Source organism: Ctenopharyngodon idella, chromosome 7, assembly GCF_019924925.1.
Source record: "Ctenopharyngodon idella isolate HZGC_01 chromosome 7, HZGC01, whole genome shotgun sequence".
In the NCBI taxonomy this organism is placed as follows: domain Eukaryota; kingdom Metazoa; phylum Chordata; class Actinopteri; order Cypriniformes; family Xenocyprididae; genus Ctenopharyngodon; species Ctenopharyngodon idella.
In genome coordinates, this window is record NC_067226.1 from 31,711,576 (window position 1) to 31,732,578 (window position 21,003).

Here is a 21,003-nt window from a genome sequence, read left to right on the forward strand (position 1 = left end):
GCTTATGCACCTCAGTTTTTGAAAAAACATTATTTGTGGATAATTTTTTAAAAAAAGCACTGTTTATTAGGGATGCACCGATATGAAAGTTAAGTTTGGCTGATACCGATAATTCTTTATATTAAAAAGCCAATATATATACCGATAAATCTAAATCAAAGTTTTTATATAATTTTTGAGAGCCTGATTACAAAAACAAAAGTCTCACCATTAAAAGCCATGTCCCAAGCACACAATTATAATGTTCTCATTATAATATTATGTAGCCTATATGACAGATTTGCGCTGTACATTGTACTTAACTGTATTTTCCTTTTTTGAAGTGATTTCAATTATATTTCAAGCAATTAAAACCATCATGGCGGAAAGTATGCATCTGAAGTGTCTCAGCTGACGGAAATAATCCATTATTTATCGGCTTTAATATATCGGCAAAATTTTATCGGGCCGATAATGATAACATTAAAAATGAACACATATCGGCTGATACCGATATGGTGGCCGATATATCGTGCATCTCATCATCTGTTTATCAAACTAGTGTGCTCTAATGTTTAACCAGGAAGTTTATTTTGAAATGCTTTTATTTTGTACAAAATGGGACAAAATTAAGCTTGTGACTCTGAATTCTTTCAATTAGGATATGTTTTGTGTTTCTTTTTGAAAATGATTGATCGTAGGCCTCACTGGCTACGTTTACATGCACCCAAATAATCCATTTGTAATCGGATTGAAAAACGTTCATGTAAACACAAAATAAATTCGATCGGATTGGAAGGGGTGATTTATTCCTTTTCTAATCCGATCCAACAGCAATAAATGACCATGTAAATGCTCGAATCCGACTACTTTCTCAATCGTATTCAGAAGTCTCTGGGGCACATGCGCAGTGCAATGTTAACACGCATTACGCAGTGCGCAAGTTCACGTTCCCGTCTTTAGTTTTAAAGATTTATCAATGTGTATGCCAACAGGGCAAAAATAAGGATGAGCTCTGTTGGTGACACGTCCATGGTAGTCTCCACAAGTGTGATTGATATGACGTTACACGCAGAGCGCGTGCGCAAAAGTTTTAATCGGAATGTATATAAAACACATATAAATGGATATTTGAATCAGATTACAATGTTTAGAGTACATGTAAACAGATCTGCAATCGGTTTCAATTCATTCGGACTGACGAAGATTGGTGCATGTGAACATAGCCAATGATCTGAGCCTCATTGATCTGAGGATAAAGTTCATCTCTGTGAAAAAGAAAGCCTGCAGTACTCAAAATAGTTTGTTTGTGTACATGAATGTGTGAGTTGTGTGCGCGGTAGGCCATTCACATGTCCAAGGCCTTTATCTTTGCAAACGCACATATATGAACATGAAGATGATGAACATGCTCTTGAACACTAAATGTTTCTCTTATTTTCGATCTCCCTCATTCATTTTCAATGAGTGGTCATTTCGACCAATATGAGCTGAAATCAATGAGGCCTGTGTGACTTTTTTTCCCTTTTGCACAAGATAAAAGCATTTCAAAACAAACCTGGTTAAACATTAAAACACACTAGTGTGATAAACAGTGCATTTTTTTCATATTTTATTGAATGTTCACAAAATTATCCACAAATAATGCTTTTGTCACTCAAAAACTGAGGTGCTTAAGCTCAGATCAAAACCGCCTATGACCAAAACCTCCAAAAATAAAAACAAAACCTGTCCTAATTGAAAGAAAACAAGTTGACAAAAAGATTGAATCCAATATTTGGTGATATTGTAGCATAATGAGAGATTTATAAGCTATTTTTTGTAGGCCGATCCTTTTTGTCCGGGAACACCGCAAGTGTAAAAGTGTAAAAAGTCCCAAAAAAGTACAAAAATTATCCCAAAAATTTTGGGAAGTAGTTACACCCTGTGTAAGCAAAGTCAGTAAGTTTTATTCCAATGCGATATTATCTAACATTTTCAGGAAAAAGAAAATCCTCTCCAGGTCAAAATGACCTGGATACAACATAAGGGTTAAATTATTTTTAATTATTATTATTATTATTATTATTTTTACATTTTATTTTATTAACATGCTAAAAATATTTTCATTTCATTTCAATGGTAAAAGCACCACAGAGGCACGTTATTTACTGCTTCTAAATTTTAATTTAATTTAATTTAATTTTTTTATTATTTTATTTTATTTTATTTTATTTTACAATGTTAAAGAAGCAAACACGCTCTGAGACAGTACCAATTTCCAGGTACTGGGACAGGAGTACGTTTTTTTTTTTTTTTTTTTTTTTACATCTAAAAAATGACATGCATCACCTTCAAATGATCATGTCAAAAATATTCCAACAACACTTTTGTCATTGAAACTTAACTGTGATTATTTATAGATACTAAACGCTGACGTTCTTCTCAGAGGCCTGTCGTGGCCTGTGTTTATGTTTTCAGTTGTTTGAAATGACGTTTGCTTTTACTACAGCATTCGTTCATTAACAGCACACACACACACAATGAGAACGGGCAGCTGTAGTGGTCCTAGCGAAACCCCTCCTTCACTTCCCAAGACATGGAGCCACCTGTGTGCAGTTAGACAGCTGACAAAGCTCACACTCTTGTGACAGATCTACTAGTGTTGATCCCAGATCCAGTTCATAGAGAATGTGTTGCTCTTAAAAAAAAAGTAGAATAAAGTGAAAGCGAGAGAGAGCGAAGGAAACAGGCGGTAATTTTTTCTAGGTGATGGAATCTGTTGAGGTTTGTCATGATGGTTTCATCTCACACGTGATATGGTTTTGTTACCCACGCGATGGTATGGTACTGACAGATGCTTCAAACTTTAAGCTTCAGACTTTGCTGTCGTGAATACATGTGCTGTTGTACAAAGATCTGTTCTGAAGGAGAAGTCGCATGTTTTGTTTAAGAGGATATTGGGCTTGAGTAAGAGAACTTATTTGGAGGCTTTTATCATAGACTTTAACTGGATAAACTAGCTTTTTTTTATTTTTAGCACACAGCTTTTTAAAGTAACTTTAAATTTGTCTGTCATTGTGTAAATGTGTGTTTATGTTTGTTGCAGAGAGTTCACAGTATCCAGAGTTTCACACTTGCAATTCAGAAACGGTCACATTTCGAGACTCAGGCAGCGATACGGATGGATTTCTCAGTCCTGACACTGGAGAGGACAACGTCTTCAGAAAGGTGAGAGAAAGAAAAAAAAAAGATTTTTCTGAAGAAAATATGTGTGTTGTTTGCCACATAGGACATTATGTGGTTGTTCTAAATGGTTGCTTTGGCCAAGTGTTTGATTTTTTTGGTCCCTAGATATGGCTTGGCTGTCTCGTATGTATGTATGTATGTGTGTATGTATTTATTTATTTATTTTTTATTTAGTTAGTTTTGTTTTTATGTATTTATTTATTTTGTATTTATTTTTTTGTATTTATTTATTTTGTATTTATTTTGTATTTATTATTTGTGTATTTTTTGTATTTATTTATTTAATTTGTATTGACATATTTATTTATTTTATTTATTTATGTAATTATTATTATTTTTTTGTATTTATGTATTTATTTATTTATTTTGTATTTGTATTTATTTATTTTATATTTATTTTGTATTTATTTAATTTTACAAAATTCCAATGTTATCATCCAGCTGGCAAAATTGTTAGTCTCCTCACTTAGAAAAACAAAGAACAGAGCACAATAGTAAAATAGTAAAAAAAAAGAATAGTAAAAGTGATGTCTTAGCACAGGGATTTTCAAATGTTAGAGTACTGTTAGATTAGATATAAAACAATAGCTGTCAATAGGATAAAATAATTGTGATTAATGTCATGGTTTTTGACCAGTCTTTTGAAGGCAGAATGAAATAGTGGTAATGTAAAATTCAGTGTTTTTTTTCCATGGACCCCCATGTACCCACATGTGGAGCCCAGTTTTAAAACACCTGCTTTCTCAAACACCACTAATAACTAGATAGTGCTGAGAAGAAATTCAGAGTTATGATACTATGAATGATACATATCCTTTAATCTCAGAATTGGCCATTTTATGTGATCATGTGACTACAGTTCTGTTTTTTTTCTTCTGATTTTTAGGACACCTAAATGTTAAAAAGCACCAGAGGTTTTTTTTCCACAAGCTCACGTGGTTATAAGTTCTCTAGAACCCTTTTAAACCTCATACACACAACCTTATAAACCACCCCCTCTGCTTCCTTGCACACATGCTCAATAGAAGCTATTTCAGGGGCCCATGAATAGAGGGCTTTCATCCCCCACCCAGAGCACCAACAAAAACCTCAATGTGTGTCAAAAGCTCAAATCCTCTTCACCTTGTCTCTCACGCCACCAGTGCTTGGCACAATAGACTCATCAAAACCTCATACCAAGGAACTTCATGACTGCTTTAAGTTTAGGTGTAGGAGATCATAGGTTACTGTTTGTGTGTGTGTCACAAAATGCTTGTGTGAATAAAAATAAGGAGTGAGTGAGTGAAGTGAGTGAGTGGGTGAGTGAGTGAAGTGAGGTGAGGTTAGTGAATGAATGAAGTGAGTGAAGTGAGGTGAGTGAGTGAAGTGAGGTGAGTGAGTGAAGTGAGGTGAGGTTAGTGAGTGAATGAAGTGAGTGAGTGAAGTGAGTGAGGTGGGTGAGTAAAGTGAGGTGAGGTTTGTGAGAAGTGAGGTGGGTGAGTGGGTGAGTGAATGAAATGAGTGAAGTGAGGTGAGTGAGTGAAGTGAGTGAGGTTAGTGAGTGAGTGGGTGAGTGAATGAAGTGAGTGAAATGAGGTGAGTGAGTGAAGTGAGTGAGGTTAGTGAGTGAGTGGGTAAGTGAATGAAGTGAGTGAAATGAGGTGAGTGAGTGAAGTGAGTGAGGTGAGTGAGTGGGTGAGTGAATGAAGTGAGTGAAGTGAGGTGAGGTGAGTGAAGTGAGGTGAGGTGAGGTGAGGTGAGGTGAGTGAGTGAAGTAAGTGAAGTGAGGTGGGTGAGTGAATGAAGTGAGTGGGTGAGTGAAGTGAGGTGAGGTGAAGAGGTGAGGTGAGTGAGTGAGTGGAGTGAGTGAAGTGAGGTGAGGTGAGGTGAGGTTAGTGAGTGAAGTGGAGTGGGTGAGTGAAGTGAGGTGAGGTGAGTGAGTGAAGTGAGGTGAGTGAGTGAATGAGTGAGGTGAGTGAGTGAATGGGTGAGGTGAGGTGAGTGAGTGAAGTGAGGTGAGGTAAGGTGAGGTGAAGTGAGTGAAGTGAGGTGAGTGAGGTGAGTGAGTGAAGTGAGGTGAGTGAGTGAATGAGTGAGGTGAGAAGTGAGGTGAGTGAGTGAATGGTGAGGTGAGTGAGTGAGTGAAGTGAGGTGAGGTGAGGTGAAGTGAGTGAATGAGTGAGGTGAGTGAGTGAAGTGAGGTGAGTGAGTGAATGAGTGAGGTGAGTAAGTGAGGTGAGTGAGTGAATGGGTGAGTGAAGTAAGGTGAGGTGAGTGAATGAGTGAGGTGAGTGAGTGAAGTGAGGTGAGGTGGGTGAGTGGGTGAGTGAAGTGAGTAGGGCTGCAACAACTAATCGATGATAATCGATAATGAAAATCATCAACAACGAATGTCATTATCGAATAGTCACGTCTGCCCATCTTGCAAGGAAAACTTCTGCCAGTTGCATCAAATTACAGCAGCTGACAGTCTGGGCTTTTTAAAATTTGGCTTTTTATCCGTTTAATTGATTATTCGAAGAAATTATCGTCTAACTAATCGATTATCAAAATAACCGTTAGTTGAGTGAGTGAGGTGGGTGAGAGAGTGAATTGAAGTGAGGTGAAGTGAGTGAGTGTTGAGTGAGTTGAATGAGTTGAGCGAGTGAGAGTTGAGTGTTGAGTGTGCAGTAGTGTAGTGGGTGGGTGAGAGAGTGAATTGAAGTGAGGTGAAGTGAGTGAAGTGATATCCACCTTACCCTTGGTTTTATTTTGTAGAAACCATGGAAACCCCAAAGACGCTTTAATATTAACATGTTTTAATAGACATAGGAACAACTGTTTTGATATATTTATAGACCGAAAACTAATTGTTGTTATATAGCTCAACATGTTTAGTCTTACTGTTTAAATCTAATTTTCTTGATTTTTCTTTTTTTTTTGTGAGTACCATGCTTTACCATGCCTCAGAGAAAAACACTATTTTGTGAAGTAGCTAACATAGCATAATCAGATGCAGCTTTATTTTTAGTAACAGTGATACAGAATTTTCTCCATCATACAATACGTTTTAAAATTAATTGCATGCCATTTATCAACACAAGCCATCCAGCATTTAATATGATATTCTAAAATCGATCTATTTTATTGCAGTGTGTCTCAAACAAGTGTCTCTCAGCAGCCGCCGAGCGAATGCACAGAGTAACGTTATAACATCATTTTCAACACTCTCAAATGTATCTAATATGATAAACAGAGCTGTGTTACCTCATACTCATGACCGGAAAAGCGGAAGCGGCGCTGGCGACTGTGGCATAATAAAAGTTCCGCTGCTTGTGAGGCGTGTGTTGCGCAATCGCTCCAGTGGCCTCATTTTCAATTCAATTCAATTCACATTTATTTGTATTGCTCTTTTCACAATACATATCGTTTCAAAGCAGCTTTACAGAGAATGCATGTCAACATTACAATTTGGAGAAAGCAGTTAGCTAATAATGTAATAATTTAGGCAATTAATTTACAATCACTGTTAGCAATTTAATTGAAGGTAGAAGCAAAGAGCTCCTGGAAAAATTAATTGCATATTAACAATAATTAGGATATATAGAAATTTGCGAATGTGCGTGTTGATCCAGATGTTGCATCTTCTGAAGTCCTCGCAGGAGTTGGCGCCGTCTCTTCAAAAGTGTTGCTCGGGCGTCCCGAGGTAAAACGGAAAAGCAAATGGAGAATAATTAGCATAGCATAGCTGCTCATTTAGCTCCCACAACACTCGGTCCTGCTCTGCTTCATACTACAGTAACGTTAATAATTGCATCCATGAACATGATTTCTTCCAGAGTCCTATCCCAATTCTTTTCCACCGGCCATTGAGGTGAAGACCGCATGTCCCAAGATTCCGCGCTCAAACTTGGCGTCATCAAGCTACGCCTTTGTTTTGAATAGGCCTCTAGCGACCTCTAACGGACAGAAAATTTTACATATTGCACCTTTAAGTATTACATTTTCTATGTAATTTAAAATGTAATCAAAAAGGTGAAGTGTTATATTTTTTGATGTTTAAATACCTTCTTCTAATTAGTCAATGGTGGTTTGTTTTCCCCAAATAAATTTGAGCATCCTGACCGGCTCAACCAATGGTGTGAGCTTGGGGGCGGGACTATCTGTTTGACCGACTAATGACAAAGGGGGGAATTGTTTGGGGGGAAACCTGCTTATTTTTGCAAATCTGTTCAATGCCAAATTCATAAAAAACGTAGTCTATAAATAATACTAAGGGTGCGTTCACACTTGTTGTGTGTCAACACACCCTAAAATAAGAATGGCCGATATAGAATGTTTAAAGAAAATCAACACAATGCTACTTTTCTAACACTAAATCTACAAAAACAGAAGATAAAAACTTTTAGGATCCCCCCCCCCCCATCATGCTGTGAAACAATTTTTTAAAAAATAAATCACTTCAAATACCCTTAATAGCATTTTTGGCAGCATTAATGCTTGAGTTCTTTTAGTTGAACCATTTTTCTTTTGCACAATTTCCATTTATCATTGACAGGATGTAGCCAGTCTTTATATGTAGTAATTTTTCATCTGTCTGAACAAAAAGACTGTTTGTTAATTTCTGTCTGATTGGCGTTTATTGCTCAGGGGCAAGAAGCAGTAGGGGGAGGTGACAGCACAAGCGAGGTGTCTGTCTCATGCTCCTCCACAGACGACACAGCCAGCGTCGGGCATCCCAGCTCCTCGGCCGAGAGTTCTGAGGAGGTGCGGCAAGGAGGGGAGGCAGAAGAGGAGGCCAAAGACAGGTTAACCGAGGTGCCGCTCTCCGCCTCTCTCTTCCGGTCCAAAGTGCGATCGCCCTCTCCGTTCCGCAGGCACAGCTGGGGTCCTGGGAAGAACCAGGGAGGGGAAGAAGAAATGAACCAGCGCAGGTACGTGAGAAGATGTTGATTACACTGAAGTGAAGCTTGTTCTTAGGATCATTAATATATTTTTGTGAATAAGTGCTTCTTGGTGCTTGGTAATATAAAAAATTATATTAAACCTCATGGTTGTATTTGTATGGCTTTAAATTAATTTAATTGTCATGATATTGCAGTGCAAGAAATCTTATGGTCGTTTTTCTAATGAAATATGTTATTTATAGATATTGTATTATAGATATTTTTCTCAGAAAATTTGCTGACAGACAGACTACATTTCAAGAGAAATAAGTCTCTTCTGCTCACCAAGGCTGCATTTATTTGGTCATAAATACAGTAAAATTCAGTAATATTGTGAAATATTATTACAATTTTTTTTAAAAGATTTGTAATTTATTCCTGTGATGCAAAGCTGAATTTTTATCATCATTACTCCAGTCTTCAGTGTCACATAATCCTTCAGAAATCATTCTAATACGCTGCTCAAGAAAAATTATATAACTTTATACATGTCTTTACTGTCACTTTTGATCAGTTTAATGTGTCCTTGCTGAATAAAAGTATTCATTAATTTCTAAGTGGAACCACAATATAGTAAAGGAATATAAAGAACATTTATATCTCACCACAGACACCAATTTGCCCAAAATGTATTTTGGTTTTTAGGTTTTGAAACACTGAATACGATCCCACTCACACTGAATGCTAATGCATTAACACCTTAAACATGACATCGCTCACACTTCTTGATCATGTGACACCCTCAAGCCTTTGCATGCTCCTTCAGTCATTCTCACCTCCCTCTTCCCTTTGTTACTTATTTGCATTCACTCTTTTTCTAGAAGTAATTCCATACTTTACTAGTTCCATTTTTATCCTTCAAATGTTCTTATTATACAGATATTTGAAGTCAGTCATAGTAGTAAAAATCTCTCATATTTCCATGTCATCTCATACCTCATCTTTCCATTTCCAGTTCTGTACGAGGTACAGGAGAGGAAAGACCTGTGTTTTACCGAAGAAGGTATCTTGTTTTCTTTTATATCCTTCAAGTGTTTTGAGATCTGAGTGCAACAGTGATTCCTATTCATGCTAGCAAATTATAGTACTGGCATTTGGCATTTTAACATAAATTAATATGTATAAAACAAATAAGTTTTTGCCAAGTTTTTTTTTTTTTTTTTATGTGGAGAAAATGAATATCATGTTTACTTCTGGAACCCTACTGTTGCATTCTAATATCTTCTCTTAGAACAAAAGGTTCAGTGGGGTTCTATATAGAACTCAGGGTTCTTAACTAAACTTTAACCCTCTGGTATTGTTTGGCCATTTTAGACCGGAAAAAAAATTGCTGCTACATCGGAATTGTACGAAACTCAGGTACTTTAATGACAGTCGCTATGTGACTACAAAAAAAAATTAAAAAAAAAAAATAAATTGTGGATTCAAAAAATCTAAATAGTCACACTTGTGTTGCTCGCCATTAAAATTGGTGGGTATTAATCAGCCATGATGTAGACAAAAGCACACAGCAGTGAAGGGGTGACACTAAAATAACAAAAGTGCAAAATAAACAAGTAGACACATTTCTTCAAATCATAGAAATTTTATTGAATTTTGATGTTATATTTAAGTTTGACTATAGTAAAATGTATGCAAAAACTGACATTTCAAATCAACATTTCAAACTAAAAATATCTAAACCTTGACAAAAAGTAGTCTTTGAGAATGCCTAAATACAGTATATATACAAATCCACAACCTAATAAAAGTAAGTTATGCTAAAAACTACTACAGAATTTACACGCCTCTTTATATACTGTAGGAATCTAGTAGTTACACCATGGCTTTACAGATGTTTTTCTTTTTTACTCTCACCAGATGGCACTAATTAGCCTTCAAAAATTGGATTTTAAAGGCATTGGGCCCTATTTTAACGATCTAAGCACATGGTCTAAAGCGCACAGCGCAATTGTGCTTAGGGCGTATCTGAATTTGCTAGTTTAAGGACGGGAAAAATGGTCGGCGCGCCCGGCACATGGTCTAAAAGGGCTGACCCTATTCTCTTAATGAGTAATGGTTGTGTTTTGGGCATGATGTGCAATAAACCAATCAGAGTCTCATCTCCCATTCCCTTTAAAAGCCAGTTGCGCTCGCACCATGCCGGATTCGCTGTTTACATGACAGAATTTGCAAGTGGAAAAAAGAAACGCTTCTCTAGTGGGAAAACAGATCTGCTCTTTCGTGAGGTTAAAGCACGTGAGCAGACCATCTACGGGACAAGCCGGATTCCACCATTTTTTTATCCTTATGCACACAATAATAATCTTTTACATTGTAATCCTTTTATTTTTAATATTAGGCATGTCCCTGTGTGAATAATAAGCAGAGTGTACGGGCGTTGTGTACCCGCATATAGGCGCATATTACTAAGGAGCTCTTTAAATAACAAAAAAAATATTCAGGCGCATTGTTGGCGCATTGCTATTTTGAGGCAACTGAAATAGACTGCGCCATTGACCAACTGAAACCTGGTCTAAAGTCAATGGCGCAGTCTATTTCAGTTGCCTCAAAATAGAAACGTGTCAACAATGCGCCTGAACACACCTCGTTTTCAGACCAGCACGCCCATGGGCGAACAGATGGGTGCAAATGCATTCGCTATTTAAATAATGTGGGTGCTGAATGTGAAAATGATAACTGCGTCAGGTTGAAACTAGCAAAAAACACTTGCATTGCGCCTGATGCCGCATTGCGCAGGGTGTATGATGATAGGACTCTATGTCTCTATTTTAACATGAAATACAGCTTTAATTAAAAAAAATAATTACATTGATTTTACTGAAAATAAAAAAAAGTTAAATTTTCAGGTGTACGGTCACTTTTGACTAAAAGTGTGACTCCCAAATGAACAATACCAGAGGGTTAAAGAACACTTTATGCCAACAAAGTCTTAAATTATTGCATAATATGTTCATGTTTTATGGGTTATTTCAGTTTTTTTCTAGTGATAAAGTAAGTTTACTTGCTGTTTTAATTCATAAAATTGAATCAAAATAAAAAGTGGATTAAAACAAAATTAAGTAATTAAAACTAAATCCATAAACTGAAACCCCTTCTTTATAGAACCTTTTCTTCTAAGAGTGGAGCACAATAATCAACCCAAACAAACTGTTTACTGATTAAGTGCTCATTTTTCTACCCTACTACCCCTCTAACTGATTTGTGCCCACTGGCGCCCCCTATATTTTGCCCAGTCTGAGCTGGTGCCCCAGTGAGCCCTGTCGAGAGCTGGAAGAAATTAGAGAGCTCATCAGGTACAGAGAGTGTGTGTGACCATGTTGTGTGCAAGCTTCCTGTAAGTCCAACCGAAGAGCCATCCCCTTTGACTAGCACAAAGAGCTTTTGCATCATCATTTGCATTACCTGTTTGTCTGAGAGTGAGGCGTTTATTTAGGTCTTATTTTGTGCTACAGCTTGGATAAATGATGGCTTTTAAAAGTTAGAAGTGTTGCTGCTGAGATACGTACGGGGAGCTGTGTTTTGCTGTGTAGTTTTTGTTGTGGCTTTTTTTGTTGGTTGCACGATGACTAATATTGTTGTTCTCGTATCTGGCCCGAATGTCAGGTAAGAGGAAGTTTGTTACAAATATATTTCATACTGTTGCACCAAAATGTAAAATATTACTAAATATGACTAATTTGACATAACTACACTAGGTTACACCAATTAAGTAACTGTCATGTTGTCATTTAGAAATAATCGACATATTCACTTTTTTACATTAAAGTTGATTTGAGGTTTAATACAATTGTGATCTCTATATAATTCAGATATAGGAGGTCTGGAAACATTCTAGTCACCTTTAAAACAAGACCCTCATTTATTTCTTATATAGTGCGATATGTACAGCACAGTTTTGATTCTTTATTTCTGTTAGGCTAGTACACTTTTATTTTTCTTGAGGTTTGAATGTCAAATGCACTCTTTACATATATATTTAGCATTTCTAATTTAACCTTAGGTTGTGCTTTTCATTGTGCTGCTTTGAGCTTTACTGTATGTCTATGGTGTCGCTTCTAAGATCAGACCTGGTGTCTCAGACTAACAGCAGCCATTCTGTTTTCATATACTAGACTGTAAAAACAGCTTTGCATAGTCCCAAAACCATCCAACTACATTTTAATACTGCACTTTTAGTACTTTTTTATTGTCTAAAGTTCTTTTTTTAGTATTATTTAGTTTTAGTACTTAAGTAGTTGCAATGAAATACATCATAATGTAATTTCAATTGTTATATTATTGTATAATAAATAAGTCATTTTTCGATGCTTCTGTGTTGGGTTTAGTGTAATATGAACATCCACTTTGCATATTTTGCATCTGCTAGGTCAGTAGAACACCACACACAGACACATGGGGACGCCTTTTTGGGTGGAAAGGAAACTATGTAGACAGACGCCATAATTTCTAAAAAGTTGTGCGGGACAGATATTTATTTGTTTTCTATTTATTTTGTTATTTTTTGTCTCTTTTTTCTTGGCATAACTGAGCTGTTTGCAATGTGTTCTTTTGCAGTTATAGTCTGGAGGGTCTGGCAGCAGGAATTGAGGATGGCAAACGTTGGATACCGCAGTCCGGAGGTCCATCCACGGATCAGCGAGGAGTGCAGAGGCAGGAAAGTGAAGAGAGGGGATCACTGATGTCTCTCACAGAAGAAGGTCCTGAGTCTGATTTGGGAGACTGCAGCAGTCTGGGTGGTCAGGTGAGATAAGTGTTACCTTCCCCAAATCATGACATTTTGGTTAAAATAGAGTAACCTTTTGAACAGGTTACCTGAAGCCAACATGAAACGACCTGAGCAAGTGTTGTGCTTCCATAATGTGCTGTTTTACCTGAAAGAGCTTGAGAGAAGTTTATATTAGTCATAATGATCAACAACACAGACAACTGTGAACTTCACAGCTTTACTTTCATGCGTCACTTCAAATAAAGCAGCCACCCACTTACTTTCTTTCTTTCTTTCTTTCTTTCTTTCTTTCTTTCTTTCTATCTTTTCTTTTTCTTTCTTTGCCCATTTTGTCAAGTATCCTCATAAGAGCAGTCTTAAATGAGCTACAGTAAATAACGTGTTAAATGAACTTAAAGAGTTGTAAGAAAATGAGATGAGCGTCAGATCCGCGTCACAGCAGGTCTTAAAGTGACAGCAGCTAGGGCTGCACAATAAATCGTATTTTCTTTCGATTGATTACAAATAACCATCACGTATTGGCCCGCTCGTTATTTATCCTGAAAACGTGTTTTTTCTTTGGGATTTGCGTTATCTTGCATTGACAACAAGCCTCCACTAGCAGTCATGCTTGTGGTTGCCAGATGCAAAGAGCTTAAATCCCCCAAATAGAGTTTTTCCCTTTAAAAAGGATATACTTTCTTCCCAGTGTTTTACTTAATCTATGCAATCTGCAACTCTGTGCACGTGCTCCCTCTAAATGCGGAAAAAGCGCTGATGATCAGAAAACAAACGTGCGCTGGAGTTTAGTGATCTCCACAGCGAAATTCTCCTTCAATGAAAGTGTCATACAGCCAGTCTTTGTTTCTTCACAAGCCACTTGTACTGTTTGTGTGACTAAATCTCTTAATGATCAAACCTTCAGCGATGAATTTCAACAAATGCAACACGGATCTCCACCTTACTGTTTGCAGAATGCACTTTTGCAACCTATGTGACAATTCAATTGGGAAAATGAACATAATTTTGAATTACTGGAAATAATATTAGGAGTTTCACCGTTTTATGTTTTGAAGTTCCTAAAGGTTTTACCAGTTTTCATAATGTTAATCAGTTGAAAATGATATCGCCACTGGGACTTTTTAAAACGCTTAACGTTAAAAAGCTTAACGTGGCTTAATTTACTAAGACAGTGTTATTAACAAACCAAACTTAGTAAACACCATACTAATGAAGCATACTATGTACAGAAAAGCAGATGAGCCCAGAATATGAACGAAACACGTTTAATTAGGCCTACACGTTAAGCATTTTCCTTCCATAAAGAAAACGCTTAACTTGGCTTAATGTACTAAGACATTAAACATTTAAAAGACCAAACTTAGTAAACACTATACTAAAAAAAAGCATACTATACAGAAAAATTGGTTTGAGCAGAATTTGATCTTTTAATATCACTTAGTAGGCTATAGTGACGTTAAGCTTTTTCTTAATAACGTTTTCTATGGGAGGAAAACACTTAACGTGTAATTAAACGAATTGCGTTCATATTCTGGGCTCAACTGCTTTTCTGTACATAGTATGATGTTTACTGAGTTTGGTCTGTTAATATCACTGTCTTAGAACATTAAGCCACGTTAAGCATTTTTTTCACGTTAAACATTTTAGGATGTCCCTAGTTAGGGATTTTTTTTATGTCAAAGAGCATCATTCTTTGCTTTACGAATTTACAGGGCAATCTGAATCTGTGGTTTGTCTCATTTGCAAATGAATTGTGTTGCTTTAAAAATCTAATGTGAATACAGATTACAAAGCGCTCACCAAAACAATGTGTTTTGTATTGATTTACCATCTAACGAAGTTATCATAGTTGGTTAAATGAAGTCGGTGTGCCACCTACCGGCCTTTTGAGTGAAGTGTACGTTGGTAAAGAACGTACAAAATGGCCATTACTACATTACCCTTTTTGATAGAATAATCGTGATTATAATTTTGAGCAAAATAATCGTGATTATCAGTTTAACCATTATCGTGCAGCCCTAACAGCAGCCTAATAAACCATTTTTTGTGATGTCTGTCATTAATGTTATTCAAAGAACAAAGATAACAGAAAAGTGTAGCTTTAATAAGGATTAATCTATATTTAATTTATCATTTATGCAGTGAAGACTGCAGTTACATGTTTGATAACTTTATTCAATTTCTGTATATTTCCTCTACCTGTTAGACAGGTGAAGGCCACAGGTAAATATGACATTTATTATAGTGGGTTTATGTGAAGATTGTTTTAAGTTCACTTAAATTAATAGTTTTTTTAAAGCCTAATAAATGTTGTAATTGATAGCTTTCAGTTATAATGTTGAATATTGAATGTCTATCATTAATGTTTAAAAAAATCAGTTTCATAGAGACATCAGTAGCAGTATACTGGCCTTCATTCATAAAAAGATGCTATTAAACAAATATTTAAAATATACTGTATTTAGGTTGCAACTGTGAAATTATTACAATATGAAAATATTAAAAACGTATGAGTTTTTAATCCAATAATCACGATTAATCACGATTAATTACATGGAAAATGTGTGATTAATTAGTTTAAAAAAGTTTTAATCGATTGACAGTACTGTTATTTATATATTTCTTTATATATTTATTGGAAAAAAAGTTGCTATTTTTATAAGCAACTGATTGTGCTTACATCATGTTGTGTTTTTCCTGAAATAACTTTCGGTAGAAAAAGATGTTTAAGACTGTGCAACAATGTTCCCTCTATTTTTTTTTTCTCTCCAGGCAAAGCTTTTCTCTGTTAGGTGGAAAATTTGGCCACCTGAGCAAAAATATTCTTTATACCAGATGGTTTGATGAGATGGTTTGGGACAACCATAATGTCTGTATGGTCAATTATTGACAATAGATAGCATTAATCCATGAAAATTAAATCTCTATTTATTTCTCATGAGATAAATTATTTATTAGGCTTATATAATATAATATTTCTATGAAACCTGTAAACTGAATTCACCGACCGGGGTATAAGAAGTGCCCATCTCAGAGGGAACATTGCTGTGCAATATCTTTCTGTGAACTTACCTTTAACACTAAGCATCTAAGTTTGTGATTGCAGAAATCGAGGAAGTATCATCAGTTCAGACACAGCGGTCCATCTGTGACTCTCCCCCTCATGAAATCAGTCTCTATGCTCTCCATCAGCCAACGGGACATAGATGGTAAGTAAAGCTGCTTGATTTCCAACTCTTCTCTCAAAATACTAGATATTTCTAATTAATTCCTTGTTTTCAGAGGTGGTGCAGGTTGTACTAGTATAACGTAATTTGTTTTCTTCGTCTGGTTTGTGTTAGTTGTCCTCCACCCATTTCTCATGCCCCCTAAATCATCTGCTTTAATAAGTACTTGCTCTGACTTTTCCATCCCCAATGCGACCGCCTAGCGATAGGACGAACTCGGCGAAAGAGGCGGATCTCTTTTACCTTCAACCTCTCACCGATCCTCCCCAAATCTAAAACTGTGTTTAATGTCACCTCTTCATCTAGTGATGAGGAGGACATCATAAGTAAGTTGCAGTAGGAGCTGGATAATGGCATCTTCAGCATAGTATCCTTTAGCGTCGTGTCCCTAGATGATGTCCTGTGATTCACAGTAGATGTAGAGATGATCTTAAATATGCTAGCCACCTTTGAAACCTGACCCTAATATAGATCAATCCATATTCTGGATCTTTACTGTAGAGCCCTGAATTATTGCAATTTCTTTTCTGACAGTATAAAATTAGGGAACATTGTGTATATGTACTTTGTAACAATAGCTGTTCTATCTAGATCAGTGGTTCCCACACTGGGATACGCGAGGTGACAGAAGGGGGTACACAAACAAAATGCTGAGTCTTGCTGTTCATTTAATTCTACCTACCTTAAAATAACATTAAAACCGAGCATGTATTTCTAACTGCCAAAATGCTGCAAATCTTTTGTGGTGAAAACTGACACACAAGCAGCGAGCATATGACATATTGCATGCAGAGTACTGCCATCCTTGACACCTTTGTAAAGGTTTTAGCACTTACTCACATGAAAAACAAATATAGACACAGTGGATTGAGATCGATTTAAGACTCAAAGTTTCTTCGATACAAAACCATACCTTGTGTGAGTTCTTGTATTTAATGTTGATAGAGAGCAAGAATGCAATTGTTCCCGAATATCCATATGATTGCAAACGTAGCATTGATTATTATACAACAGGTCAACAAACAAAATGTGCATTTTAAACAACACTGTCAGTATTTAATCTATTTTGCAACAAAATAATAGTTCCAACGAAAACCACAGGAGAAGCACAGCTGGCGGTTTTAGCACTTCATTTTTACCATCATTGCATATTTCTCTACTGAACATTAATTAAAACATTATTTATTTTATAAAGTTATTGATAAAGGTAAAAAAAAAAATGCACTGGAAAATCAATTTAGGTGGCATATATATTGTCCTTTAATGAAAAAGGGTTGACTGCAGTCTAAGTGGAAGACAGGGGGTACAGCACTTTAAAAAGTTTGGGAACTACTGATATAGATCATGTCTTTTCAAGGGGGGCAAAAAAATCACACTTTTTCGAACATTTTTCGAAAGCAAATGCACACAGGAATTGTTTTGCGTGCTCACACAATTTCTATGGCCGCTTGATTTCCGTGATGCAGAAAACACGGACGGAATCACGGAATCCAGTCATAAAAACGATATTTACTGTATAACGCAGAATGTCACGGAATTTGCCAATTTTAAAACTCAAAGGTCTTCATGGCTACCTGTCAAAATAAAAGTTCGGTTTAACTTGAAGAAATAGTGACAGAAATATATTACTGTTGTACAGTAGAATTTAGCTACTTCTCAAAGTAATAATAATACTAACACTAATAATAATAATAATAATAAATTATTATTAAAACTTTATTTTTAAGGAATTAAGGAATAATCAACAAATTGTTGTGCAGCACTTTGACAAAAAAGTTTAATTTCATATGATTAAAAGATAAATTAAATTAATGTTTTATGCCTTCATTAGATTGCCAGAAACATTAAAATACACAACACAGAATTTCAGAACAAAAAAACAATAAAATAAAATAAAAAGAATTCATAGAAATAATTAAAAAAAAAAAAATAGTTTTTATGAATTTAATCAAATAGACATGCTTTTTGATTATTAAAATTTTATTAAACCATTAGAAAGGAATCCATACAACTTAAAAAATAAAACGGAACTTGGAAAAAAATAAAACATATTTCATAGGGCCCTGAACAATGTAATTTTTGTTAAACTTTTAATAAACTGTTGTTAAATTGTATAAGTTTCATGATTTCAATTAATTAGACATGCTTTTTGATTACTAAAATTAATTTTAACCATTAAAATGGAGTCAAAAAAAAATTAAAGAAAAATTAAAACGGAAAAAAACGGAATTTGGAAAAAAATAAATGGAATTTGGGAAAAAATAAAACTGATTTCATAGTGCCCTAAATTTCCGGTTTATGTACATACTATATCCTATTCCTTTGTGCGTCACTGCCATTTTACTATGAAGAAAATGAGAGTATGGATGCACGTGAATTAATAATGCTGTATTTGCTCTAAATTTGGCCTTCTTTAGGGCCGTATACCTCTATGAGCGGTCTTATGTACGCTTTAACGCATCCTCTGTGACGGCCAGTTTCTCGGCCATCACAGAGAATGCTTTAAAGCAGATATAAGGCTGTGATATTAGAGGTATACTGCCCTAATGAATGCCAAATTTACAGCAAATAGATCTTTATTAATTCATGTGCATCCATACTCTTGTTTTCTTCAGAGTAAAATGGCAGTGACGCACAAAGGAAATGCTATAGATGGTATATATATATAAAATGGAAGTTGTAACGTGTGAGCACGCAAAAAGTTTCTTGTGTGCACGTGAAAGTCTGTACTTTATAAAAAAAAAAGTTGGAAAGTCTATATTTTTTTCATATTTATGGCTTTTTTTTTTTTTTGGTACTTCTTTGTTCTTTGACATTATACAGGGAAATTTCTCACAGTAATAACTAAACATGATTTAATGATAGGAATATACTGTTGATTATTGATTAAAATGGTCTTGCACATAGCATGTTCATGGCATAATGAGTGATTTTAATCTAGTTGAAATCCTAGACAAATCACGTACTCTGTGTGCAGACGGACAATTTTGCATGTGTATGTAAATCAGGCTCTGCCGGTGGAGGCTGTTTGTTGTTGTTATTGATGCCAATTTGACTCCATCATTGTACTTGTAGGCATGACGTCATTCACCAGTAACTCCAGTTCCATGGGATACAGGTAAGACACCCATGAATATTTTTAGCTCAATTCATTTGGACATTTCTGGAAACACTTCTATAATGCATGTCTTTGTATCTAGCATCACAGAGGAGGAACCTGGACCTTTAAGAGGAGATTTTGAAAAAAATACCACCAAAGTTGGCCGGACTTTCAGCTACCTGAAGAACAAAATGTACAAAAAAGCGAGAGTAAGTCATCGTTTGCAGTCAAGTCATTTTCATCAAGTAATTTCCTTTCTCCCAAGAGTGTATTTGTAGATTAGATCATCGGATTTATTTATACTGATGACTCTATCACTGTGTCAGTCAAATGCAAGACAGGAATTTACCCTTGTACTGAAATGAATGGAGAAGTAGATTGTGTGAGGGGTTGGAAAAGCACTAGAGAAAATAGGACAATAAGAAGAGGCACGATAATGCTCCATTCTTTACAGTTAGCTCAGCATTTCACCCATTTACAGGACCAGTACTTTATTTCCAAACTGCAGAGACCTAGAGATGGAAACTCAAGTCTTCAACTTGGACTCGAGTCGCACTTAAAGGGTTAGTTCACCCAAAAATGAAAATTATCCCATGATTTACTCACCCACAAGCCATCCTAGGTTTATATGACTATCTTCTTTCTGCCAGACACAATCGGAGATATATTAAAAAAATATCCTGGCTCTTTCAAGCTTTATAATGGGAGTGAATGGGGCTCACGATTTTGAAGCCCAAAAAAGTGCATCCATCCATCATAAGAGTAATCCAGGGGGTTAATAAAGGCCTTCTGAAGCAAAGCGATGGGTGTTTGTAAGAAAAATACTAGCTTCCGGCAATGGCCATATGCAAAGTGAACTCTGAACATGTCTGCAGAGACCTAATGTGCACACTGAAAAACTTATAGAAAACCTGAAAATAAATAGTTTTAGAAATTTAGCAACTAAATACTGACATTTCTTTGCAGATGCCACTTGGTTTGATGTTATTTTTTTAAAGCAATATATTTTTAATATATATTTTTTGTGAATATAGGGTTTTAGGGTTTCTGTAAATACATTATTTCTGAAGTAGCCTCAGGCACGTGCACACATGGATATAAAAGGGGGCTTGAGCACCTGCCCTTTTTCTAGGGTGCTTTTTTTTTTTTTTTTTTTTTTTATAAATAAATTAATATATATTCCTGTTTGTGCGCAGCTTCCCTGTCAAACAAATATATTTACTGAATAAAAAAAAAATACTATATATCAGTTCGAGTTCAGATGCCCTCTCTCCGTGACACGTCATTGATAACTTGTGACAACTATGCTCGGGAAAAGACAACAGCTGTCTGCCGATGAGACGCAAAAAAGAAAAAAGCCCTAGAATCCCATGCATCTCTTTCAGGTAGCCTATGTTCACAAACATGTGAAATTTTTAGCTATTTAAGGGTGTGTTTATTTATGTTTAACGCCGCGTTAATAATTTGACCACCAGCAACGCATCTGCCTGATTTGATACTAATGCAGTTTGTCATATTATAATTTCAGTTATTTTAATGTGCTATGTGCATTGTGTTTTGAACCATGGTAAAGATACCTGTAGGGCTGTCAATACCGGAAGTGGAGCATTCCATGGACGCGAATGCATGAACCGCATTATTAGACAGTTTTCTAAGCATGCACGATTTATTAAAACCATTTAAAAATCATAATATAGCATTGCATAATGCTATCATTCCTAAATCTACACTTACACAGGAGAATACGTTACATCAATAAAAGTTTAAACCCTCGCTCTGATTGTGCATGTTTTGATGTCCACATATTCTTGTTGAAGAAATTATAGTGGCTGTAGC

At 35.8% G+C, this 21,003-nt stretch overlaps 1 protein-coding gene across 8 annotated transcripts in view; it reads left to right on the plus strand.

Moving 5' to 3' along the window:
* LOC127515560 (A-kinase anchor protein 13) overlaps positions 1-21,003 on the plus strand; it is a 109,375-nt gene that overhangs the window by 57,758 nt on the left and 30,614 nt on the right. For 6 of the 8 annotated variants that reach the window (XM_051899359.1, XM_051899362.1, XM_051899363.1 and 3 more), the window contains 8 exons: positions 3,068-3,189; positions 7,816-8,099; positions 9,067-9,114; positions 11,348-11,407; positions 12,669-12,855; positions 15,947-16,049; positions 19,143-19,185; positions 19,268-19,376. In XM_051899359.1, the coding sequence (XP_051755319.1) occupies positions 3,068-3,189; positions 7,816-8,099; positions 9,067-9,114; positions 11,348-11,407; positions 12,669-12,855; positions 15,947-16,049; positions 19,143-19,185; positions 19,268-19,376 (956 nt within the window). The remainder of the gene's footprint in view (positions 1-3,067; positions 3,190-7,815; positions 8,100-9,066; positions 9,115-11,347; positions 11,408-12,668; positions 12,856-15,946; positions 16,050-19,142; positions 19,186-19,267; positions 19,377-21,003) is intronic. The other 2 variants (XM_051899364.1, XM_051899366.1) reach the window with 2 other exon arrangements.